General features: G+C 38.8%; 1 protein-coding gene across 14 annotated transcripts; it reads left to right on the top strand.

The window, feature by feature from the left end:
- Positions 1-25,287, top strand: BCLAF1 (BCL2 associated transcription factor 1). 14 transcript variants are annotated; one of them, XM_058021806.1, is made up of 15 exons: positions 281-459; positions 5,260-5,398; positions 6,436-6,509; positions 8,465-8,588; positions 9,440-9,688; positions 9,788-10,345; positions 11,766-12,437; positions 12,548-12,717; positions 15,398-15,503; positions 16,400-16,484; positions 17,144-17,319; positions 18,471-18,651; positions 22,835-22,981; positions 24,567-24,776; positions 24,917-25,287. In XM_058021806.1, the coding sequence occupies exons 4-15, from the start codon at positions 8,485-8,487 to the stop codon at positions 24,920-24,922; spliced, it is 2,664 nt and encodes an 887-aa protein (XP_057877789.1). In that variant the 5' UTR covers positions 281-459; positions 5,260-5,398; positions 6,436-6,509; positions 8,465-8,484; the 3' UTR covers positions 24,923-25,287. The 14 variants fall into 14 exon arrangements, 13 of the variants coding, with proteins under 13 accessions (XP_057877780.1, XP_057877787.1, XP_057877781.1 ...); XM_058021802.1 differs by adding an exon at positions 7,507-7,599 and having other exon boundaries at positions 8,471-8,588; positions 9,440-10,345; XM_058021801.1 differs by adding an exon at positions 7,507-7,599 and having other exon boundaries at positions 9,440-10,345.
- The last annotated feature ends 360 nt before the right edge of the window (positions 25,288-25,647 follow it).

Raw genomic sequence — 25,647 nt, 5'->3', positions numbered from 1 at the left:
CCGCGCCCCTCCCGGTGGTTTTTGCTTTTCCCCGCGGGCTTCACGTCTTTTCCTCCGACGAGACGGAAAATGGCCGCCCAGTTGCCGTAAGGGAGGGGGGCCGCCGGGAGTTCCGCCCGCCAGGTGAGAGAAGGGCGGAGGTAGAGGGGCTGCATGGAGGCTTGGCGGGGCGGTGGCCCCTGGTTGGGGGGAAGATGGCGGGGGGAGCCTGAGGGGGAGCAGCCCGGCCCTGCCCCGCCCCCAGCGCGCGGTGCTCGCGCGCCGCGCCGTCCCGCCTTCCCGCGCCGCGTGACCTCGGCGCTCCGCAGCCATTATCCCGATTATCCCGATTATCCCGCGCCAGCCGACGGAACGGGACGGGAACGAGCGGTCGCCGTCACCGCCCTGACGCGGGCCCCCGCTTCCCGCGGCAGCCGGACCGAGCCGGTGCCGTTCCTCCCCGCGCCCCAGGAAGCGAAGGTAGAAGGGGAAGGGGCGGCGGGAGGCGGCAGCGGAGCTGCCTGGGAGCTCCTGGAGGCCTGGCGGGATGGGGGTGTCGGGGTATGTGGGGAATGGGCGGCCGGCCGGCCCCGTTGGGCTTGCGCCCCAGGTGCGCGGCCTTTGGCTTTGGGCCTCCCCGGGGAGGCAGGAAGGCCCGAGGGGATGTGGTTGTACAGCGCTGGTTACGGGAATGTTAAATTTCCCCGTTATCAGTGTGGGTGTGACACGGACGAGGGAAACGGTGCCGGAGAGAAAGGATGGTTCCCGGTATTGAATCAGCCTTGACGGTCGGTGGAGGAACTTCCCTTCGGGCATGGCTGTGGTTCAGGCGCTTGTGCCTGAGGTGCCCCACGCCTCCCTGCGCCTTTCCTGCCCTGATTGCAGATGCCCGCAAAGCCCCGTGAGGGACCGCAGCGGGTTTTATGCCCCTCGCTGAAAGGGACTATTGTGTTGCCCGTCTTGATTGTACTGTACTATGCAACCATTGCAGGATCATTCCCGTTATTTTCCTTTTGCTTTGTAAACCTCCTACTTTTCGCCTTTAATTCTATGAAAATCAGGTTCTTGTTTTGTGTGTCATGTTGATCCTTTACGAAGTCAGTACAACCCATCACTTGTTTATCTCGGAGATCAAAGTTTTGTCCTCAGAGGAACAGTTAAATCTTACTACAGAAAGACGTGAGGGCATGCAAAACAAAGGTGCTCCTGACTCTGCGAGTAGTCACTGCTTAAGCAATGCAAATGTATAAAAATATCACTTAGAATAGTTGTTCTTGGTGTGGGAGGGATTAGTTAAACAGCGTGGAGTTGCAGGAAAATGCTGTCTAGCTGCTTTTCTCCTCCCTCCTCCTCGTCCTCCTCTCTGATAATCATGTCGTTTTGGACAAAAGTAGGGAAGAATGAGGACGGGGTAATGGCTTTGGCGCTGAGGTGTGCTCCAGGCATGCATCTGTCTTGTGTCAGGGAAAGTAAGAATTGCATCCTCCCACTTGCTGCTTTTGATGTTGAGTGACAGGCTGTGCTGAATGGCCGGACGAGGTTCGATGTGTTACATATATCAGTGCTTAGAGCTGGAATGCCTCTTTCCTGAGCAAGGCTTTAGCGTGCAAAGCCTGTGTGGAGCAACTTCTCAGGTGGGGGCTGAGGCTGCCAGAATCCTGGGGTAGGAGGTAGGAGCACGTACCGTGAAGAAGAGCCTGTTCGCATTGAGAATGCAGAAAACTTGAAGTGGTCGTAGGAATCTAGGAAAAAATCAGCTCCTAGTTTGGAGCTAGGGTGCAGATATTTGGATGGATTATATTCAGGCTGGGTGTCAAGAAGAAGCAGTGCTGTGGGGGTTTGCGGAATGCCAGAGAACATCTGCAGTTTGTTTACAGGTAGCAGAGGTAAGTGAAGAAAGCTACTGAAGAAAGTGCTCTGTTTGTCAGTGTGAGAGTTTCTCCCAAAGGTATTCTGAAAAGCGCGTTGCTTGCTTGTTCATTGTGCTGGCACTGGCCTCGTGCAGCTTTGTGGTAAATGGGGTCTGGGAGGTGATGTGCCTGAAAAGGCAGCTTTTGTCCAGAGTAGTTTTCTTATGGAGCACTGCTGCAGCCTACCAAGCACCTCTGAGGGTGTCAGTCTTGGAACAAATGAGGGCAGGAAGATTGGCTTTTCTGCAGCAGCAGTTCGTGTAGTTCATAGCAGAGACTGGGGAGAGCGTGGTGTAAGGGCGTGTGAAAACACAGTGTGTAAAACACACACACAGAAATAACAAAGGCTGTCCAAAACAGTGTGTGTCCAACAGCATGCTAATTCCTTTTTGTGTATGCACCCATTTCTCAGTCACTTCGGTTTCTTTGTTTTTTTAGTTAGAGGAGAAACATGGTTTTGTTTGCCATTAGTATTACATAAAAGCTAACAATCATATGACGGTTTTGCAGAGGTGATTTTGCTGTTACTAGGATGCTGATTTTTGACTTAATTTAGAAATATTTTGTGTTATTTTCTGTATAGAAATTAACGAGTTGGGGGAGAAGAAGGCCTTAGTATGTTTTACTGTTTCCATTGTATTTCCAGCATATTAAATGGAATAGTGAAGTAGTGCTTCCCACCTCTTGTTTGTATATAGTAGTTTGGGCACATTTGCCATGGAATTTTAGGTTTTGAAGGCATCCAAGTCACCGATGATCTGAGTAGGACGGGTTTAAGTGACTATAAAATGCATTCTATTCTTATGTATGATGGGCCCTGCTAGAGTTGTGGACATTAAAAAAAAAGGGGGGGTGGATAAGAGAGTGGATAAGAAAGCACAGCAGATGTGCAAGCACTGAATAGATGACTTACAGTGTTGTCTCATTAAGACTGACTTTATTTATTTCTACGGGTGCATTATGAGAAACTACTACAAATTCTGTGGAATTTTATGAAGACTGTCTATCCCCTTTTGTGTTGTCATGGTTGTATAATCATCCCGTCTTTTGAAGCCTGAATCACTGAATGAAAACTCATTTTGGCAATAGCTTGTGAATTACTTCGACAAGATTTTTATTTAAATCTACCTGACAGCTCTCAAATAATGTTTAAGCAAGAGAAATGCAGACTACGAGATAGCTCTAAAGGAGGGGTAGCTAAAACAATGGATCTAAGAGGGAGCAGTGTTTTGCTAGTGTAAGTGGGTAGAACTGTCCTAAAATGTCTTAAACTGACATGTGATGTACAACTTGTTAAACGGCCTGAGAGATGTGCTGTATCACAGTCTGCGCACTCTGACAAAACTCCAACACCACTGGTGTAGTGAAGACTCCTAAAAATATTATATAAAAGGAATTGGTTACCATTTTCCTTGTACTTCTTATTTTTTATTAAACATAGCAAATGCTGACAGTGTCACTTACTTCCTTCTTATTGTGTTGCTTGTGATGGGATAAGCCCAGTTGTGTTGTATATCTTCTTTTTGCTTGATGGTCGCACTTGCTGGCCAAGACTGATTGAAGACGCCCAAAGACGAAGACATCCTGTTGTTTTTTTCATTAAGAAACTTATCTGGATGTGATTCAGTAACTGACAGATGATGGACTAGCCAATTTTCAGAAAACGTGGTTTCTGTGTTAAGTCTTGGTTGTTTGGGTGTGTTTGGTTTTCCTTATTTTGACTTTATATGTGTGTGTTTATTATGGTGAGGTTTTTTGTTTGTAGGTGGGGTTTGCTGATGCTTTGGATTTTATTTTTAAAGCTGTTTGCAAGTATTGTTAAAAATCTTAAATACCACCAAGTTTGTTGGTTCTTGAGGCTATGCCAGGCTGGGTTCAGGGAAGCTTTAAGTTTGTGGTGCTGCCAAAAGAAGCAGTTCTGCCCAGCTGCTGTTTCAATTTCCCTGTGTTGGCCCAAGTGTTTGTGGGCTGTGTAATGAACCATATTAAAAAAAAAAAAGTTGTATTGAAAGTGATCCAGTATGTGGGTGCAGAAATACTTAGACTGGCATAGGAAAGATCATCAAGAATGTGAGGAAATACAGGATAGCAGAGATGGGACAGTTTCTTTAAACTAGCAGAGCCACATTATTCTGTGGAGCTGCAGCAGCTTCCTTTGTAAAATCCAGATTTTTTTTTTTTTTTTAACATGGCAGTGAAATGGTTGAGGGCCAGGCATCTCCTTTCAATTGTTTAGGGTGGAAAGTGAGGAAAAAGAGGGAAAAGGCTCCAGTGTGGAGCCCTGGTATTTCAGGCACAGGCCCTGTTCCTAGCAGATGTGGTCCTCTCTAAAAAATGCTGGGTGATAGTGAAGGCACCTTTTCACATTGTTGATGCACCCGTTTGGCAGAGTGTGGGTCTCTTCTGAGAGCAGCAAATAATGCTTAGGACCTCTTTGTCATTGCCCTTTACTGTGCCCTTCCTTGGTGTGGTGGAGCCGCTGCAGCCTGGCCATGGGCAGGAAGAGGCTGCGGGTGATTTCCTTTGCCGCCGTGAGCCAGGATGTTGTAGCTGTGGTGCTCTGAGGGTGGGTGCTGCTTCTGTGGAGGTGTGCAGCATGTAGAGCTAACTATCACAGACAGCTGTGTTCCTACATACTCCTGGTACTACCTCCGTTCTTTTCCAAATGGGCTTTAATAAAGGTTAATAAAATTTTAGATTCTTGCATATTTTGAGAATATTTACATGGACCGGAAAAACCTCAGCTATGTATGTAGTCTTTTCACTTCTGTTCTTAAGTATCAGTGTTGTTTGGATAAGTGGGTCTTATGTGTAAAGGTTTTACCTATTACAGCTAAATTGAAACAAAAGCTGCAAATAGTTATTTGTTTTTTATTCAGTAGTTAAGGTTTTTTAATAAAAGTTTTTTGTTTTGTTTTTTAATGTTATATCCATACTCTTCTTAAAAAACTTGAATGGGAAAAGGGTGGCAGATACGTTTTAGCTGCCAGGGTTGGATGTGGTATAGCTAATGTGTTGTTTAAAAACAGAAGTGTGGCTGCTTTTCACCTTTGCCAGTTGCTGGAAAAGATTTCTAAGACTGAAAAGCTCACTACTGGAGTTTAAGTTATGGTAATTTAAGATCCTGTCTTTTACTTAGAGGTTTTAAAAGTGAAGCCGCTATCTTGTTCCATATCCCCAGGATCTAAACACTTGTCTAAATCAGGATTTGGGATTTCAGCTAGCACCAGTTTAAGTCAGAAATCTAGATTATATAAGTATTCATTTAAAATCTCAGCCTGAACTTGAAGTTTTGTTGCTTTTTCTGTACTAGACTTCTGAATGCCTTCGTTACCCTTTACTGGCTAATACCATCTCGCCTTTTGTCTAGACAAAATCTGACATGGTCCGATACACTACTGTGCTCCTTCGGAGACTCATGCTTGCTGATGATGAGAAGTAAAAACTTAATCTTAATAAAGCATATGTTTTGTAGAAATTGGAAATATCTTGGTCACTACTAGTGAATGGTAAGTGGACTTTTGAAAGCAGTGTTTATGAGCACAAATGCTACATTTCTTCTTTTAGATGAAGAAAACACCTATGAACGAGTGTGGAAGTGTCCTTTAGGAGCAGTCAATGTATTATTATGCCTTTGGATTTAATGAATTGAATTGCTGAGCTGCAGAATTTCTGAAGATCCAGACTGTCTATAGCAAACTGGGATAAAATCCCTGTTTTGTTGCTTGAGTGGAATTGAAAAGTTGCTTAATGTTGAGTTGGACTACAAATGTCCATAGTCTTAAGGCTTGGAGGGAATTAAAAACTGGGGCCAGTGAAGAATTCAAACATTAGGGACTGGCTTTGTTCTTATAGTTCTTATGCTCCCGTTCTGCATAACTGTAAAAGAGCTGGTTCTTGAAGACGTTTGCTCTGTAGGTGAAATTATATATGTATGCATTTTAAACAAGAAATTATACTAGAGTAATGCTTCTGTAAATATTGCAAGAGAAACCTAAACACAAAGCTTGCACCGTTGGCCTGAGTTCTCATCCCCATTTTTTTTCCAGTATGATAGCTCTAGTGAAGTGCAGAGCTGTGTGCTAGAGTTCAAACTGGTCTAAAAGTTTGCCACTGTCCTTTTTGCCTCCCTCTTTCTGGCTGCATGCTGTTATTTGCTCCATAATCCAGCTCAGTTTGGCCCTTCATTAAGCCACTTGGATAACCTAGTTAAACGAAAGTGGTTTCTAGGTGTCAAGAGCTGGTCACTGGAGGACCTGAAGGCTGTCAGGGCCGCTCTGAAGGTGAGGATAATGTGTTGCACAGCCCTGTTACCTAGGCTGAGGAGGGAGTGATCATGGATGGAAAGGGATTTGCCACTTTTGGCAGTGGCTGGCTCTTGAGCTGCTCCGGTCTCAGTGTGCAGCATCACTGAGTCCAAGAGTAAATTTGCTATTTGTTATGTGTTGTCTTTTCATGAGGTTATTGTTTGAACCCATTTAAGCAAAAAGGTGCTTCCTTTTAGCAAATGCTTGTGTCTTTGACAGTCGCACTTTTTGTTCTGTAGGACTCAGTATTGCTGAAAGCGCAAATACGGAGTTTTGAAATAATTTCTTCATTGATATCAACTAACAGTTTGAGGTAAGTTTAACTTAAGTCCTTTTTAAATGTTATGATTGAACTCAGCAATTGAAAATTAGATCTTATTTTGCTTTCCTGTATTTTATGCTTGCAGTAAGAAGCTACAGTATATAAAGCTGTCTTGTAAAGATCAACTGTACTTGTCGTACATAGAATGCAAATAATGTAAAGCTGAGATTGAGTTATATTATAAACATTGTGCATCTGATGTTCGGTTTGATAATTACTTGTAACAGAAAAAACCCCACCAGGTTTTGTTTTCTGTCACTCTTGGAAAATTGGCATTTCTTAAATAGTTTAAAAGGTCCAAATTTATGTTACCTGTGTGTATTCGTCCTAAGTGATTGCAAGGTATTTTCTGTAAACTTAATTGAACTCAATGAATTAGAAAATATCTTCAGAGTGTAGGTTCTGCAAATTTGCTCTTTAGTGGAAGGAGCCAGTAAAAAAAGAGCATTCAACACACTCTTCTTCGCCAAGGTAAATAGTTTTTTCTGAGTTACATGGAAGTTTGGTTTAAATTCAGTTTTTGCTGGGCTGGTTTCAGATGAGGTTACATCTCTTAGGCCATGCAAACTCTCATGGGGAAAGTCATGTGGGGCAGGAGGAACCAGTTGATAGGAGGAAAGGTCATCTGCTTTTCTCTTTTTGGTTCTCTTAGATATGTCTAAAGTCTCTGTAATTTTGGTAAATTTGAATTAAACTCTGTTGTTGTTTTTTTTGTTTACATAATTGAAATACCACCCAGGTAATGAGAAAGGTGATATAAGAGAAAGTCCTTGTTGTGTTGAGCTAGTATTTTTTAACGGTAATTTAGGCTTTAAAGCCTGTTTGCAATACAGGTGGTAAATGTTTGATTTTTTCCATTTCTGTTTTAATTTTATTATTAAACTATTATAATTGAGCATTCAAAGGCCTGAAAATGTCTAGTTACTTGTTCATAGCTTTTATTCAGGTTGTCTAATGTGACACTTGTTTTTTGTTTTTTTTTTTAAAGCTGGGCAATTTCAAAAGAAAATGGTAATGGGTCAAAGGTTTTATTAATTAAATTGGGGATTTTTAGCCACTGATCCGAAAAGAAAAGGAAAAGGTGTGTATTTTTTTATGGTTAGCACTAATTCTAAATATCTATTATGACTGTACATAAGAAGAAATGATAGTTTATTATTAATTACTTTCTTTTATTTGTCATTGATTCATAAATAAGTTGTAGCTTAATTTGTGCTGAAGTGTGTTGAATCTTTGTGCAAGCCATATTGTTTAACTAGTTGTTAAAATCTTTAAGTTGGCCATGCATTTTACATGTAGGTTAAAAAGCTAAGTTAATCTAAAAAGATGCAGGATGGGCATCTTGAGCAGTGGAAGTTCACATCAGAGGGATGAGCTTTAGTACGTGTGGTTAAGAGAAATAATGCCTGTGGGTCAAATTAACAACTGCTAGACCAAATACTTCAGGGCTTTTTCTTTGCTCATGTGAATGGTGCATTGTTGAGGACTGTGAACTCCTCCTGGAGAAGGAACAGTGCATTGGAAATGCAAGACAACCATAAACAACACAATAGCTAGAATTTTGTTACAATATATTAAGATATCCGGAATTACATTAGTCTTTCCTTAATTTGCAGAAATGTTTCATTTTCTGCTGCTTCCTTTCTCCTACAGGATCTGTGTGCAGTTAAATCTGGAAAAAACCTTTCACTGTTACACTTCATGTTTTCAGAGAAACTGTGTGCACTGCAGCAACGTTAAATCCTTTAAAATGTGGTTAAGTTTTTAATTTACTAATAAATGTACTTACACTGTCTCCAAAGCTCTTCTGTTTAGCCAATGCTATACTACTTTGTAATAGTGTCATTTTAGTAAATGCAAATTTTGTTCATTTATATAATTTACATGGATGCTAAATGGTTGCTTCTATTTTTTTCCCTCCTCTCATTGCTTTTCCTTTTGGGAAGGAGTAGATCTACTAGCAAAAATGGGTCGATCTAATTCTAGATCACATTCGTCAAGATCGAAGTCCAGATCTCAGTCCAGCTCTAGGTCAAGGTCCAGATCACATTCAAGAAAAAAGAGATATAGGTAAGTCTTACTGCCTGAATAGGTGATTTGGTATTATTAGTTTCTAGCCATAAAATGTTTTTCACTTGCATGATGCTATTGCAGAAATGAGCCTGGAATCCTATTTCATTTTAGGCAGTAGGTAAACTATGCTTTGAGTTTAATTTTTTGTTTAATTTTTTTCTCCCCCTCTTCCTGTATCTCAAGATAACTTCAGAATGGTAGTGGTTCTTCATGATTCCTGGCCCATTTGATTCTTCCCTTCTGCTTTACATGATGTTTTCTTCATCTAGCCTCTTTCCCAGTAATTTGTTACTTCTTACTAAACTTTTTATATCTGAAGTAACTGAAGACTTCAGTAGATAAGTTTTGCTGTATGTTGTCTTCTCAATTGCCTCCAGTGTTTTCCTCATCTTACTTACTAGTGGACGTTACCATCTCCCATAAGGAGTGGGTCAGTTGAGTTTTTACTGTCTCAGCTGCTGCCATGCACAGGCTGGGATATTACACTGGGGGGGCCATGTCACTCCCTGTTCCAGGCTGTGAACGGTGGTGGCTGAGCTACTGAATGCTGTGTTCCAGGGTGGTGATGATCTCTAATAAAATGTCTGGGTAGGCCAGTGAGGCTGGTAGTGTCTTAACCACGTGATACCAGGTTTCACAGTCTTTAGCGGTATAGACATGTTTATTATAATTCATTTATTTCAGAAAAAATAAATAAAGAGAGATTGCAGCAGTTACTTAAAGACCAGGGAGTCTGCATCCTTTGCCTTCTGAGTGCATTTTGAGAAATCTAGAATTTTGCATCAAGGCACTTTTTTTTCCCCTCAGATTTTCCAGTTGTAAAATGTTAATGTTGTTTTTTATTTTAGCTCCAGGTCTCGGTCAAGGACGTATTCCCGATCTCGGAGCAGAGATCGTGTTTATTCTAGAGATTATCGCAGAGATTACAGGAATAATAGAGGAATGAGGCGTCCCTATGGCTACAGAGGAAGAGGCAGAGGGTATTACCAAGGAGGAGGCGGTAGATACCATCGAGGAGGCTACAGGCCTGTGTGGAACCGAAGACACTCCAGAAGCCCTCGGCGCGGCCGCTCCCGTTCCAGAAGTCCAAAACGAAGGTCGGTGTCTTCCCAGAGGTCCCGGAGCAGGTCTCGTCGATCTTACAGATCTTCCCGGTCCCCGAGGTCCTCTTCATCTCGTTCTTCATCCCCATACAGCAAATCACCCGTCTCTTCCAAAAGACGTGCATCTCTGGAAAAGCAGGCCAAGAAAACTGAAGGGGCTCCTTTGCAAGACAGTCCCATGAAAAATAAATCACAAGATGAACAGAAAGATACATTTGAACACGACCCATCGGAGTCTCTTGACGATTTTAACAAATCATCAGCAGCTTCTGGCGACATTTGGCCTGGCCTTTCAGCGTATGATAACAGTCCAAGGTCACCCCATAGTCCTTCTATTGCCACCCCACCTAGTCAGAGTTCATCTTGCTCTGATGCCCCTCTGCTTAGCACAGCCCACTCAGCAAAGGACACACCTCAGCATTCCCATTCCATTCAGCATAGTCCTGAGAGATCTGGCTCTGGTTCTCTTGGAAATGGTTCTAGCCGCTATAGTCCTTCTCAGAATAGCCCATTGCATCATATCCCTTCGAGGAGAAGCCCTGCAAAGACAATCCCATCACAGTGTGCCCCCCGTGAGGAGGCTCGAGTGCGGTCATTTTATCCTGAGGGTGGTGAACAGGAAACTGCAAAAGGTGGAAAGTTTATGAAAAGGTAAGAACCAAGTTACAAGGCTACTGTTGCCTCTTAAAAATATTGTTAAGAGTTTCATCAAGATCATCACCGTAACCTTGGAAAATGCATTATGGAAGGCTATCTAGTTGGAATTGAGCTTGAAAGATATATATGCCTTCTCCTGCTAGGATGCTTCAAGGCCTTGAAATTTGGGTAATAGAGATAGGGACACGTATCCTTAAGGAGGAATTGGTTTGTGCTTTTCCTCTATGGTTTATCTTGTACTCAACTTTTTACTGTTAAGAAAAATCTTAATTGGAATAGTTCATCAGACTTGCTGGCTTGATAGTGAACTCTGTTCAGGTATTTCAGAATTTTAACGCTTCATGTAGTTTGAATTGCAAGTATTCTGGAAGTCTAGAAATGTCTATGTTGTGCAATAATTTTTTTATGTTGACATAAACAGCATCAATTGTCTAATTGTGTCGTGCAATATGAAAACTGTGATGTCTTGAATTGCATTACTTATCGAAGAGGGTAGGTGTTGGTATTCTAGGAATATAATGCTGTTGATGTCAAGAGAATTCAGTGTGTATATTCCAATGAATGTAAAATTCTTCAATTTGTTCTTAAAAGGTTTGACATAATAGTAATTTTTGAAAGTTGTTAGTCTTACTGGCATTAGACTGTTCCTTTTGAATGTGACTGGTGTTTCAGTGGATTTCTTGCAAAAAGAGTTAGAAGTTGTACCTATGCTATATAGGCTTGATTGTAAGCTTTTAAATTAATTTTTCTAGTCAGTGCTTTATTATGTAAAAAAGTTACTGCTTAGGAGATCAAAAATACAACTTCTCTTGCATCAGATGTGTTGGAGTTGGTGAAGGTATTATAACCTGTGTGAACATAGCATACAGATAAAGGCAGTGGCTGAAGTAATTACTTGGTGTGTTTCTGTGTTTAGGAGAGCTGCCTTCTAATGGTTCCCTGCTTGAACACAATATAGTGAATGTACTAAGCCTGTGCCAGATTGTGGAATTATCTTAGTAATGTGCAGGATCTTGAAAATAATTCACTTTTTTTATGCTACTACTTCAACTCTTTCAGCAAAAGAAGTGCAAAGTGAATTGCGGTCTTGAGTTTTCAAGCCATGTGAATTTGATGGAAAAAATTACTAGTGTAATGAGAGAGAATGTGAAACTGGGTACTGATTAAGAAAACAAGCAAGTAAATTTCTAGGCATTCTGCAGAAAGGCATTATATTCTTCAGATGCCTCCAGTAGTGCATATATGACAGTGGATGCAGTGTTAATGATGTGCCAAGCATTGCATGCTAAAGTTAATTGCTCGGAGGAATGTATTTTCATCTTCTTCTTGGTGTGGAATTGACACAAAAGGGGAATGCAAGTGAACTGGAATGAATGCAATCCAGAGTTACCAGTTTCTTCTTTGCTATCCACAGGTACACAGATGAAGAGTCTAGAGTATACCTGCTTGATAGGGGTAATACCAGGGAGAAGGAGGCCCAGAAGGAGAGAGGATCAGAAAAAGGGAGGACAGAGGGAGAAAGGGAATGGGAGGAACAGGAAACTTTAGATTTTTTCGTTGATAAAGAGACTGGGAAGGAAAAGTTTAATGACTCTGAAGGGGAGGACACAGAGGAGACAGAGGATTACAGACAGTTCAGAAAATCTGTCCTGGCAGATCAGGGTAAAAATTTTCCTACTGCATCTCACCGGAATGCTGAGGAGGAAGGAACCAAATACAAATCTAAAATATCAATCAAGGGCAATAGAGAGAGCGATGGATTTAGAGATGAGAAAAGTTATAAGCTTAAAGAGACTGGCTATGTAGTGGAAAGGCCTAGTGCAACAAAAGATAAGCACAAGGAAGAAGACAAGAGTTCTGAGAGACTAATGATGAAGAAAGAAACTCAGTCACCTGAGCAGGTAAAGTCTGAAAAGCTCAAAGAACTCTTTGATTACAGTCCTCCTCTACACAAGAATCTGGATGCGAGAGAAAAATCCACCTTCAGAGAGGAGAGCCCACTTAGGATCAAAATGATAGCCAGTGACTCCCATCGTCCTGAAGTTAAACTCAAAATGGCACCAGTACCTCTTGATGATTCCAATAGGTAAATGATTCCACTTTACAGTGTGGTTCTCCACCTGCCTGCAGTGTTGTTCGTATTTATTTAAACTAGTGGTTTCTTTTGTGTGTCTCTTTGTTGTTGATGCATTTTAGACCTGCTTCCTTGACTAAAGACAGGCTGCTTGCTAGCACACTTGTCCATTCCGTCAAGAAGGAGCAAGAGTTCCGATCCATCTTTGACCACATTAAGTTGCCACAGGCCAGCAAAAGCACATCAGAGTCATTTATTCAGCACATTGTGTCCTTGGTTCACCATGTCAAAGGTATGTGTTTAGTTTATTGTGCCAGATATGTGGCTGACAAGTTCATTTAAGTCCATTTGCTGTTCCTAGTACAGGAAGATTTCAGGTCTCTTCTAATGTTGTGATTTACCCAGACTTTCTTCCTGTTGAGGTATGCATGAGAATAATTAGAAAAATAATAGCCACGGAAACTAGGACAAAAGAACCACAGGCAGTGTAGAGTATAATAGCAGGTATTCTATGTTTCCAGATAAATGTTTGATCCTAGGTAGCATAGAATGTTTGAATTTCTGCACTGCAGTTTACACATACTCTGGTTAGTTTTTCTAATTTTATTTGAATGAGTTTACCGTACAATTTTATATTAAATGTTGTGGTGTGGGTTGACAGATGTCTTTGGACTGTAAATAATAATGGCATTCCTTTTGAAGCATTCTAGAGGTCATTTCCAGATTCTTATTAGAAGGGATTTTTTTTCCCCTCAGGAAGATTTAAGAAAAAATCTGTTCTAAATGGTAGTAAAGTTCATGGTTATAATGTGTTTTATTCCTATATGACAATATTTTCAGGAATTTCACTTACACAAACTTGGCAGTGGCTAAATAAACCTCCATTAAATGAGTGATACACAAATTATTTTCTGATATTACAGTAGTGGCTATTTTGTATAAACACCAAGAAGAACCTTCAACAAACCAATACAACAGAAGTCCTCCCCCTAAACCACTGAAATCCAAACCTGGACCATAACATACCACATCAAAGTAGATATGCTTCATTTAGGTCATATCCTCTGAAGTATTTTTATGGGAAAATAGATAATTCCTAAAATTCCCTGGGGATGTCTAGAGTATTCTTTAAATGTTTTTTTTTTTTTTTTTTCTATAGCATTTGCTTTATTTCACTGGACTTTTGTCTTGCTGTTGTGTTAAATGTAACTGAGATAGTACAAAACTGATGAAAGTAATTTTGCCATATCACCACAGTAAAGGGAAAAGAGGAAATGCTTAATTAGGTACCAGTTTCAATGAACCTATCTGTAAGCATTGTTTTTAAGATGCATTACCTTCTAAAATTGCTGAGATTTGTGTGCTAGAAATATGTGCTGAATTCAGTTAAAAATCTCCATTTTGTTGACATAATTCAGACTACTAAAGCCAAGTTATTTCCTTCATATTGAATTGCTTACAAAGTAGTAGTCAATGATAATGGACTAAGATAATGTATTAGTTAAAAAATATTGGGATACCTGTTTAGTGTATAATTATTTGTTGTGAACATATCTATTTATTGATGTGTAAAGAAAGACTCAATCCAGTGAGAGCTTCTGTAAATTTTTGCTTATATGATACATATGTAACTGTAGGTAAAAATAATACTTGCAGAACTCTCACATGTTGATCACAGAATAGACTTTTTCTGTAAATTTTTCTATGTTGAATATCTTATAAATTTAACAGCCTGTCTGGTCAAGTTATTAGAATGTGTACTGTTATGGTTGTTTTGGAAGCAGAACATCTCTTTAAGTTTCAGATTTACTGTGGTCTGTGATCAGAATTTTTGTAACTTTTTTGACAAACTGAAGTTATGTTCATTATTGGTGTGATGCGACCAGTCTGAACAGCTCTTTATTAATGTAGAGCTGAAAATGCCCAGTGATGTTTTCTTTTTCATTGTAACTAGGTCCTGGAATGTGTTTTGAAATGGCAAAATCCATGTTACAAAAGTAAAATAGCTGTTGAAAGATACAGATGCCAAACAGGCAAAGTTGAACCTTCTGTCTTCCTGGCAAAAATGGCATAAAAACAGAATTACTAGCTCAAATTCCTGTGTTTGATGGAATTATGATTGAGGCACTACCCTTGTAGTGGCCGTTTCAAGTTTTAATGGTTGGTTATGAGACAAATGCTGGATGCCGGGCGGTAAGTTGATACAGATGTATGTTGACCTGTTAAGCAGATAGCTTGCTTCATATGTAACATTTCATAGCTCATGACTTTTATGTATTTCTATATTACATTTAAACACATTTGTTGAGCTGGTTTAAAAACTGAGTTTTGCTGTGGCTAATTTAACTGTCTCTGAAGGAAGGAGAAAATTTGTCAGAGAAGTTGTCAAGTTTGCCAAGATGCCAGATGCTTAAATGAATTTATTTATGCATAGGTGTGTTAATTGTATCGTTTATCATCACCCAATCAAGAAATTGTATTCCTTTAAGAAAAGAGTTGTTAGGTCATTCGTGTAGTTATTGAAGCGCACATTTCTTAAATGTTTGCAACTAATTCTTATTTTAAGTTAGAGATGAGATGAATGGTAAAGTGTACTTGCTGCAAATATTTAGGACTCAAAAGTAATTTCACTTTCTCTTGTGGGCAAAATATAAAATAACAGTTTAAGAAATTGCTCTTTGTCATTAGAGGAAAATGTCACTGAAAATGAGCAAGTCCAGTCAATAAATGCTGCTTGAGTTAGATGTGATACAATCATGACTACGTAGTAGACTTGCAGTGATGCTGTGCGCTGTTATTTTCTTCGGGTTACAGTGTGTGTAAAAATAGGGAAAACGCCACATTTGCTTGTCCTGATAAATTTATTGAAAGTACTGTGGGTTTTGCCTGCTACTTGCCTTTCTGTCAGGAATGAAATACGTGGCGGTTGAATGAAACTAATGAAACAGTGTTTTTTCTATTGTAACCAACAGAGCAATACTTCAAGTCGGCTGGAATGACCCTAAATGAGAGGTTCACTGCGTATCAAAAAGCAACTGAGGAGCACTGCACCCGACAAAAGAGCCCAGAAATACATAGGTATATGTTAACTGCATATGCAGATGCTTTGTGTTTCAAATAATGTCTTCTAATATTTATTTTGAGAACCCAAAATACTTTTTCTAATCTGGATGAGATAATTTGTATAATTACAAAGTACAAAAAAAAAAACCTTCTGTAAAAGAGAACTCATCTGAGTCAGGTCTGGCTTCATCTGTGGTTTTGTGACAGATGTCTTCTCTACCTCTGTATCTCATTTGGGATATATTTACTTTTCTCACATGCAGTGCTCAAATATTGAGGGGCATATGTCTTGAAGATGAAAAGAAGCCCTGTACATGCATCTTTCTTCTTCAGTGTGAAATGTTCCATCTCATACTACTTTAGTTTTTGTGTGTGTTAATTTACAGCAGTTTTTTGAAAAATCTGAGAATCTAAAAGGTAAGAAGGTAGGCATGCAGATGTAGTGTCTGATCATGTGCTCTAGTTTTATGATGCAGTGTACTATATTTGTGTTGCATGTGAGGATACAGTATCTAACTTCACAATTTTTCTTGTTTAGAACTTTTGACTTTACAGCAAACTATGATAGTGCTAATGGTTTCTTGGAGTGGGTGGGCTTTCAACTGGCTACATATACTGGTCCTTTTGAAATAAATCATTAAACATTTTTTTTGTCTTCCAAGCTATACTTAAAATATGAAACATCAGTCTGCCTGTTTTCTGTATTTGTGTTTTTTAGCATACTTCACACAGAACAGAATTACAGTTTTTCATTTTTAGTCTGCTTCTGTATTCTGATGGTGAGGTTTAATATTTCAGAAAGTTTATTCTACTGCAAAAATGCCCAGTTTGTCAGTTTTCTGTTGAAATGTTTGAGGCTGTTATCAGTCATGTACATGTATGGCAAGACACTGCTTTTATTTTACACTTAGGAGGATTGACATCTCTCCAAGTACCCTGAGGAAGCATACCCGTTTAACAGGTGAAGAGAGAGTCTTTAAAGAAGAAAGTCAAAAAGTAGGTTCTAAGTAAATGTCCTATCTGTGCTTCTAAACTTAGTTTCCTTTTAAATCTCAACTTCATCTCTGGTTTTCCGGATAAAAATACAAAATTGTATTGTACCTAGAGTACTTGCATTTAGATTTTTTTTTTCTTTTGAGTAAAACATGTTATCAAGAAGCTGGTTTATGTAGTGTGATTTTGCTGTATTAATAAAATGGTGCATAAGGTCAAGTCTTTTGCTATGCTTCCTTTCTTCTTGCATGTTTTTTTACCAAGGACAAAGAATAGGTTTGGGGCAGAGGGAAATACCAGGATGGTCAGTGAGTAGTGTGGTTAAACTACAAAGGTGGTTGTGCTCTGTTCAAAAACAATTCACCAGAAGAAATAAATACTTAATTATCTCTTCAAATCATGTATTATTGTCTGTATCATAAAAAACTAGACACCAATTGGCTTGATGGGAATGCTTGTTTGAAACTGAAATTCTTAGCTGTTCTTTTTTTACATGTAGCCATTTCATGTAAAGGGCAAAGTCAATTTGTGTGCTGAAGTTTGTTGAAAAATAGGTAAATTCTCTCTTTTTATATTTTAATTGATGCACAGCTTGCCTTTTCACTGAGATTCTCTTGATGTTGTATTTCAGTATTTGTTGCAAAATATACATTTGTTTACAGGGAGATAAAAAATTGAGATGTGATTCTGCTGATCTTCGGCATGACATTGACCGACGTAGAAAAGAACGAAGTAAGGAGCGAGGAGACTCAAAGGGTTCCAGGGAATCCAGTGGGTCAAGAAAGCAAGAGAAAACTCCAAAAGATTACAAGGATTACAAATCTTACAAAGATGACAGGTAAATATTTGATGTCCCTATAGAGGATTTTAGCTTCTAATTAGCCTTTTGTAATTGTAAGCTTAATTGCTTTCAATTTTCAATGTATAATGGATCATTTAATTTTAAACAATTAAAATTATTTGTTTTACAGCAAATATGTATTATCTGTCTTTTACACGGCTTATGGTGGATGAGGACAAAAACTTTGGAATAGCAAGCTAACACTGAAAAAAAAAATGACAAATTAATCTGTCCTATTATCCAGGCTACATCAGGAGGTTGGACTTCAATGCAGTACATTTCTATAAACAGTTTGTGTAAGAACTTTGGTTCGTTATGCTTGATTCCGCACTTTTTCAACTCATAACACCCAGAGTATGAGAATTTTACTGATACTTAGGTTTTAACATGGGTGAGAAGGGGAATTTCTAAATTTGTCTAAAGCCAGTGGGCTGTTTTAAGAAAAAAATGTTAAAATGTTAGCATATCTCAGTGGATACTGTGTAGAAGTGGTAAGAGTTACTTCAGGTATGACCTTTCTTTGAATAGAATGTTAAAATCTTGTAAATTGGGTCAAGTTAATATCACTATGGGGTTACTAAAAGTTTTGCTGTAGGAATTTTTCCCTGCTTTGTATTGTATATATATATAAAGTGAATTTTTACTTACACTTCCTGTTTCCCATTTATTTTGGCTTTGGTATCCACATTTTTTTTCCACTGGCTAATTTCCCTACAGCCATTTATGTAGGGAAGCCCATACCATACCTCTCAACAGTGTGCAAACTGAACTGTGTCAAGTTACTGTAAAGCTTTACCTTAAGGGGTTTTTCCCTTTAATTTCTGTTTTTCTGCCTCAGAAGAAAGGCAGATCTTAAAAGTAACAGCATCTCTTCATGGCATCAGAATCTAGAAAAGTTGTGTCTTACAGTTTGCAGACTGCTGCTTTCCAACTCACCAGCAATAATATGCATTTAGTGCACTTAAATGTGTCAGAGGAGGCTGGAAAGTGGAAAAATCCTTCGCCTTAATATCTCAGATATGTAACGTGTGACTTTATAACCAGAAGGGGGTTAGTTTTTCATAAAATAGAGACCCGGTTTAGTATAGCATGTTACAGGCTATCTAGTACGTTTAAAATAGCACATAGTATATTTTTTTATTTTTCAGTAAACAAAAAAGAGACCAAGACCGTGCTCGGTCCTCCCCATCTTCCTCCCCATCTTCTTCCTCATCCAGTTCTCGAGAAGAAAAGGATTGCAAGAAGGAAAGAGATGAAGAGTTCAAAACCCACCACGAACAGAAAGAATACTCTGGTTTTGCAGGAGTCAACAGGCCAAGAGGCACCTTTGTAAGTTTTTCTCCTCTTCTTCCCCCAAACACTTCACCAATGGCAATAGCAGAACAAAGTAAATGAGGGAGTGTTGGAGTGATTCATGTTAGGCTAGACTTGAAGTCTTTATACGATATACCAAACCTGAAATATTGAGTCTTTTGTTTTTCCCCAGCACTCACCAGTAGCACTTGAATGATCTGTAAATATGCATTAGCATGACATTACAGATCCTAGCATAAGGGTCTGGGGAAACAGGATTATTCCTTGCTCTTCTTTTATAATGCTGCTTCCTAACAGGACCTGGAAATTTACTGTTCTGTAAATTTTAAGTCTTGGGTCCTGATAGCCCTTAGCTCCCTGAACCTTCTGTTTTTCCCTCTCATGTTGGTTTGGTTTTGCACTCCTTTGTGTGTAATACCTGCAACTTTTTATATAGAGAATGGCACATAATTAAAAATAAGTGTCAACCTTGAAACAGCTTTATTGAGGAGATGGTATACTTGTTATTTTTGTGGTTTTTTGGCTTGGACTAGCCACTGAGCATGAAAGTTCATTGATCTACCTCTGGAATGTATTTAAGCATTGTGATTTGGAAAGTGGCATATTGACCACTCTAGTCTTCAGAAAAATCTTAAACTTTCAGACTCCATGGTAATGTAATTATTGATGTATAATTGGGAAACGTAGATGCATTTGGAAAAACTAGGAATCAATAAAGAAGGCCTTGAAAAAGATAGGGAGCACTTAAAAACACCATACAGCCCAAACAAAAAAAAAACCAAAACCCAAAACAACCCACAAACAGACACCAGTCACCCACTCCTGAACAACATGGCAAAACAGACCTCCAGACCACAGCTAAACACACAAAAATGTTCAAGTTCTGTGTAGGATGGGAAAAACTGTTCTACATAATAAGTAGGAGTAATTTCATACTTCAACAATAATTTCTTAATGTAGCCTGTAATTAAGACTAAATAATGCTAAAGTGCAGTGTTTAGTATAAATGTTTAATCATGCAAAAAATAAGTTTTGAACTACACATAAGGGTGTCTGAAATGCATGTGGCATGTACCAATACTTGAGGCTTGAATCCTCCATCTAAAAAACTATAGCTACCTAGAGGAAAATGCAAAGTTCTAAATTTCTAACACTGAAAGTGCATCATTTCCTCCTTTCTTCTTATTTTTATATAGTTATGCTATGGAACTATGTGGTGTAAGTATATAAATCCCTGGATGGTGTAGGCATCAAATATGACTATCAGCACAATTTCTAGCTGTATAAAATAATGGCACAAGCAAAACAGAAGTTAAACAAAAGGGAGCTTAAAACTCCATCTCCTGTCAAGGAGATTTAGTGGGAGAAAACTTGTAATTCATTGAAGCCTTCCTGCTTTATCAAACCAGATTGTAGGTATTGTGAGATAGGTACTACTTCATAGGCAATTGAGGTAGATGGGAATTGGAAAGTTAATAGATTTCTACTCATTTAATTGCTAGTGACTACCAGTTTGATCTATGCAGTGATAACAGGTTAATTAATGTTCCTTAACAACATACATGGTCACACACAGGCTTTTGGAACAAAGTGTATGAGCAGGTGAATCTAAATAGGCCAACTGCTGACTCACATCTCCTCTTTAAGGATAAATCTTGGATGGTATCAAAAACCACAGACCAGGTAGCGTAGGAATGTGTTTGTAAATACAGGCTAATAGTGGCTGCATTCCAGTTACTACTTCTTTGCTTTTGGAGTAAATCAAATGCTTTGGTTTTAAATCTTTCTCCTAACAGGAGGCCTTGGAGAATATAGCATCTTCCCTATCCAGCAAGCTAATGTTAAGTCAGCAATGGTTTTTCTCTAACTTTGGCTAGTACACAATCCTCTTGGGTTCTAGGCTTCCCATATATAAGCATCATGAATAGTTTTCAAATATTATGGACACAGAAATAAGGATAATTAGAATTTTTCAACAGCAATGTCATTAGTATCCATATATGAAAGAATTATGTGTAGCAGCTCTGTTTAAAGTGAGTTCTATATAGGAAAATATACACTTGTCTTTTTGGTGGTAGTCTTTCTAATAAATAAGCTGATAAAGTTAACACCATAGTAGATTTTATGTCCTGTAGTTCTTTACCCGAAGGGTGATTTGGTACAGGGAAGCATTGATAAAATGGTTAGGAGAACTGTAGATGTTTTTCTTAAGGGGAATCTGATCACAGGACTGAATACCAGGAAATGCTGATGCCTGTTTTCTTCTCTTTTTTTAATCCTGTCATAATTCTGTCTGCCCCCTGCCCCTTCCCCCAGGTTACTGTTTGTTGTGCCCTAATTATGTAAAGCTGTTGGAAATCAAGAAAGCATACCTTACTTCCTCCCTTGTACAGTTAGTCTATCGCTTGCCAAATGACTCTCCAAACAATTTTTTGATTTTTTTTTCTCCCAGAGTCTCAGAGTATTGGATAGGTCTTATGAGCCTTCTACAGATTGTTTTACAGTTGGTTGGATTTCAGAGTAATTTTAAATCTGTCCAGCATAAATTCTGCATTAGAAGTTTCAGAGCTTTGTGGAACTAAGTATGCCTAACACTTACCTTTTGAGTTCATTAATGATATATATTTTTGATCTCTGTTTATGAAACATGCTTATTTTTAACAAATAAATTAGCTTCCAGTCATGTTTTTTACTATTACTCTGAAGATGCAGTTCTATGTTAAGTAGGCTACTTTTGGAAATTGTGCTCTTAGTTTTGAGCAGTCTTATCTTCCCCAACTAACCTTTCTTCTCCCCTTCAATGAAGGATATAAACTCATTTAATGTTTTCTACAGGCGAAGTATTTATATGCTGAGATAACAGTATACCTTACTACTTAGGGAATTCTGAGTTAAGGATGGTTTTTGGTGTGAGACTTTCTAGCTGTCCTGGTGCAGGGCAGATTTGGAACTGAACCCCCCCAAGGGGTTCCTCTAGAAAGCAGATTCAATTGGCCCCTCCCCCAACTGGTTCAGGGAAAAAAAGCCTCCTTGGAGAAAAGTGGAAAAAACTGTCTATTAAACAATAAAACCTAACCAATATTAAACAATAAAACCCCTTGCTGCTCCAAAAGAGATGACAAACTCAGAAAGTCCCCTCCCCAGGTTGCAGCTCACCTCACTCAGTCTCTGACCAGTCCCTCCAGCGCTGGAAATGCCGCGGCCCAGGCCCGGCCTGGTGGGCCACAGGTGTGAGGTGCCGGTGCTCCCCTGGTGTTCAGTCCAGAGCAGGTTTGAACGGGTCCAAAGAAAAGGGAAAAAATCCAACAGTCCAGGGAACTTCTTTGCCTCAGCTAGCTAAAGCTAACTAAAAGCAAAGGAGAGCTCTGTCCCGCTGTCTGTCCATCCGCAGCCAACACAGTCCAGGAGCAGGAATGTGGAGGAGTGAGTGCAGTGTCTGAAAACAAACTGCTGCTTCTTCTCTCCCCTCTTCGCTCTCTGGAACACTCTTAAAGTGCAAAACTTATTATTCAGCATAAACAGAATGAGAGGACTGGGAATACAAGCATGATGTAGCCAACCCAGGACACCTTAGTAATTCATTATAACAAATATTTAAAACACTCCTTTTCACTTTAAGCATTGCTGCTCTGCAGAGTACATGCTTTTGACTTTTTCCTGAGTAAAGAATTTACTCATTTGAAATGTAATTTGGCCTGAGGTACGTTCTTGAATTTCAGTTAAGAATGCTTGAGTAACACACAGTGGATATACTTCTGTGAAAACTGCAGTTAGTATGTATTCCAGAATCACCTTTTCATAAATTATTCAATTGACTCCATAAATACCTTTCTTTTTCCCCTGACAGTTTTGTCCCTGTTTCAGTCTAGCTTTCCTCCTGGTTTTTTGTCTGAACAGCTTCAGAAGCTTCTTGTGACCTTTTGTTCCAACACACTGGTTTACTAGCAGTCAAATTTCTTTTCAGTGGTTGTGGGTGAACTTATGACAGGAACTCAAATGTGTTTCAATTAAGTTTAATAGAATCATTATTTCAAAAGGAATGCTTGAATATATTACTTAAGGTAATATGTGAATTTGAAAATGGTTTTTCCACTTGCAGATACTGTAATTAAGCACAGAAAGTATTTTCAGTTATAGAGAACTTGACTCTACTTTGTGGTGTTATGTAAATGATTTAAATGACATCTTGGTTAATCAGTTTCGAATTAGGGGCAGAGGAAGAGCCAGAGGAGTCTTTGCTGGAACAAATACTGGTCCCAGCAACTCAAATACTACTTTTCAGAAGAGACCGAAGGAAGAGGAATGGGATCCTGAATATACCCCAAAAAGCAAGAAATACTTCTTGGTGGGTGTGGAGAAATTGATGTCTTATGCATGCTTTTTTTTTTTTTCAAACTTTCTACAAGTGTAGAAGTAGCATGCATGTATGGACAGGGACAAGAGTAACTGTGAGAGTATCAGGGTGGCTGTAGTCGTTGGTTCTGCTTATCTTTCATCTTTCTGCAGCAGGCTGGCAGTAACTGAGGCCTGACATGGAATTTATCTCCAAAAATTTCATCAGGGGCTGGGGAAGAAGGCAGGTTCAGAGAAAATTTTTAAAACCCAACTTTAAACCAGAAAGGCTTGTGCTGTGTTTTCCTGGATTTACATCTGTATGACATTTGAGATTTGTCTTAGATTGGTCTGGAAGTCTACAGAAGTGAAAGATCAGGAAAAGCTGACAGTATTTGTGGATTTTCATAAGACAGACTCAGTTATGAGCAGTTCTTTGCTCTGAGTACTGTGATAGTCACAAGAAAATCACCACAATTTTGATGCCTTTCTCCCATCTGGATTATGAAAGGAGGACCCTTGATGTAACCACTCTAAGTAGTGCAGTACACTGGATGTGTGGTGTCTGCTCCAGTTATTTCTGTAACAATGCAAACTTTGAAGGGTATTGTTTCATCATTAAAAGATGATAAGTAAGGAAGAGAAGACCTTCTCCTGTAGCATTATAGCTTGTCACAAATATGTTAACAGGTAACTAAGAAATAATGCAGTCACAATTCAGATATTTCATTAAGGAGTTCTGTCTTCCTAGACATATCTAAACTTTTCTGATCTGTAAACAGAGATGTGATAATCTATTCATGATATTAGAACAATCAATTTTAGCTATTAAACCTGAATTTCTAAAAACATTTTAAATTAAATCCGCTGCCCTTCAACTACTTCTGTATAATTAAGCTGCATTGTATGGGTATGATACGTGTTTAATAGTTCAGACTTCTTTCCAAATCACAAGTTCAGAAAAACCATGTGTTGACGCAAGTGTACCTCACCATTGTAAATAGAAACTTTTTTTTTAATATTGAATAATGGTTTGTAGGTTTCATGCAGTGTGTAAAATGATTGTGAGAACATACCTAATTATATAATGCTGTATTTGGTAGCAAGTCAGCAAACAAAACCAGACAGCCTCGAATATTGTTTGGTAATGTTAGACTTAAATAGTTTGAACTTAATTTGCCCTACATTGTGTTGGTGAGCCAGATTTTCTGAAAACTGCCTTCAGTTGCCTCTTCTTATGAAGTATAAAGAACTCCCTTTGTGCTAAAGAAACCTAGCACTTTTCTATAGCTTCTTTTAAATTTTTTCCCCTCAAAACTAGTAATTTTTTCCCCTCAAAACTAGTAATTCTTAATCCTGAGTGTAAGTTACGGACAAGTGATTTGTTACTAACATTTAAGTAGACCCACAGTGAATAAGGGCTCTTCAAGCCGTTGTGTTGTGGTTTTAGTTACAGCATTATGCCTTTTAAGAACAATTGCAATCTGAAGAGAACTTTTTAACATTTACTTTGTTTTATACATTTGCTATAGCATACTAACATTATGGGGTACATTGAAGAGGTGTCTAACCTTACTCTTTTTCTGGTGTTATTGTAGCATGATGACAGAGATGATGGTGTGGATTATTGGGCCAAAAGAGGAAGAGGCCGTGGTACTTTCCAGCGTGGCAGAGGGCGTTTTAACTTCAAAAAGTCAGGTAGCAGTCCCAAGTGGACACATGACAAATATCAAGGGGACGGCATTGTGGAAGATGAGGAAGAAACAATTGAGAACAATGAAGAAAAGGACAGACGCAAAGAGGAAAAGGTAAATTGTTCAGTGAATTGCAGATTAGGTACTTCATCTTGCACTATGCCAAGTAATTGGCTGCATGTAGGGATCACTTTAAAGGTTTTGGAGTTGATTATTAACAGTTTACAACAAGAATATTTTCTTTCTTTCCACAGGAATAACCCGGAAGAAAGTTGTAGCTGAAAGAGCAGCTCTTGCACCACCCACACAACATTTTTAATATGTTTTTTTGTTGTCAAATGAATGTAAGCATTTTACTTAAATTTTACTGTTGGAAAGTAGTTTAGAGAGATTGTTTTCGTTTTAAGCCTTTAGAAAAAAATCATGATATAGTAAACTATGTTAATGATCGTACAGGTAGAAAGTAAAATATTTGTAACAACTTTTAAGAAATTTTACTGTTTGTTATATGCAGTGTAATTCTGCTTTGTCCAAATATATGGTCAAGTACAACTCTAAAAGTTTTGATTCTCCCCTATGTCTGTGTTTTATTCTGAAGTAAACTTACAGCTCTGCACACCTAAAATCTTGGAGCAGCATTTTTTATAAACTTATCACTACTTCTCTGTTGCCTTTTTATAAGAATTGTATTTAAGGGTAGTTATCCAGTCACAGTATAAGTACAAACAGCTGTGCAAAATGCTGATTGTATGTTAGTTCATGAGAATCACATTTACATAGTGATAAACCTGGATTCTTATTTCATCCTGCAAGGGTGCAGCAAGAATTTCACTTAAGCAGTGAAATCGTCACTCTTCATTAGTAGCCTAAGAAATACATATGCACATACAAACTACAGTGAGTTTCAAGTGTATTTTTTAATAGCTTAGTCATCAGCAGAACACTTAAGTTAATTTGATGGCAGTATCAATCTAGCTTCTTTTTT

Source organism: Melospiza georgiana, chromosome 3, assembly GCF_028018845.1.
Source record: "Melospiza georgiana isolate bMelGeo1 chromosome 3, bMelGeo1.pri, whole genome shotgun sequence".
In the NCBI taxonomy this organism is placed as follows: Eukaryota; Metazoa; Chordata; class Aves; order Passeriformes; family Passerellidae; genus Melospiza; species Melospiza georgiana.
This window is presented reverse-complemented; position numbering and strand designations above follow the sequence as displayed.

What these genes read in the sequence shown, in the direction of transcription:
- BCLAF1 (XM_058021804.1), top strand. Translation starts at nt 8,485, where the DNA reads ATGGGTCGATCTAATTCTAGATCACATTCGTCAAGATCGAAGTCCAGA. An exon ending in CCTCTTGATGATTCCAATAG is followed by an intron (nt 12,438 to 12,547) that starts GTAAATGATTCC and finishes GATGCATTTTAG; the next exon opens with ACCTGCTTCCTTGACTAAAG. An exon ending in AAAGCAAGAAATACTTCTTG is followed by an intron (nt 22,982 to 24,566) that starts GTGGGTGTGGAG and finishes GTGTTATTGTAG; the next exon opens with CATGATGACAGAGATGATGG.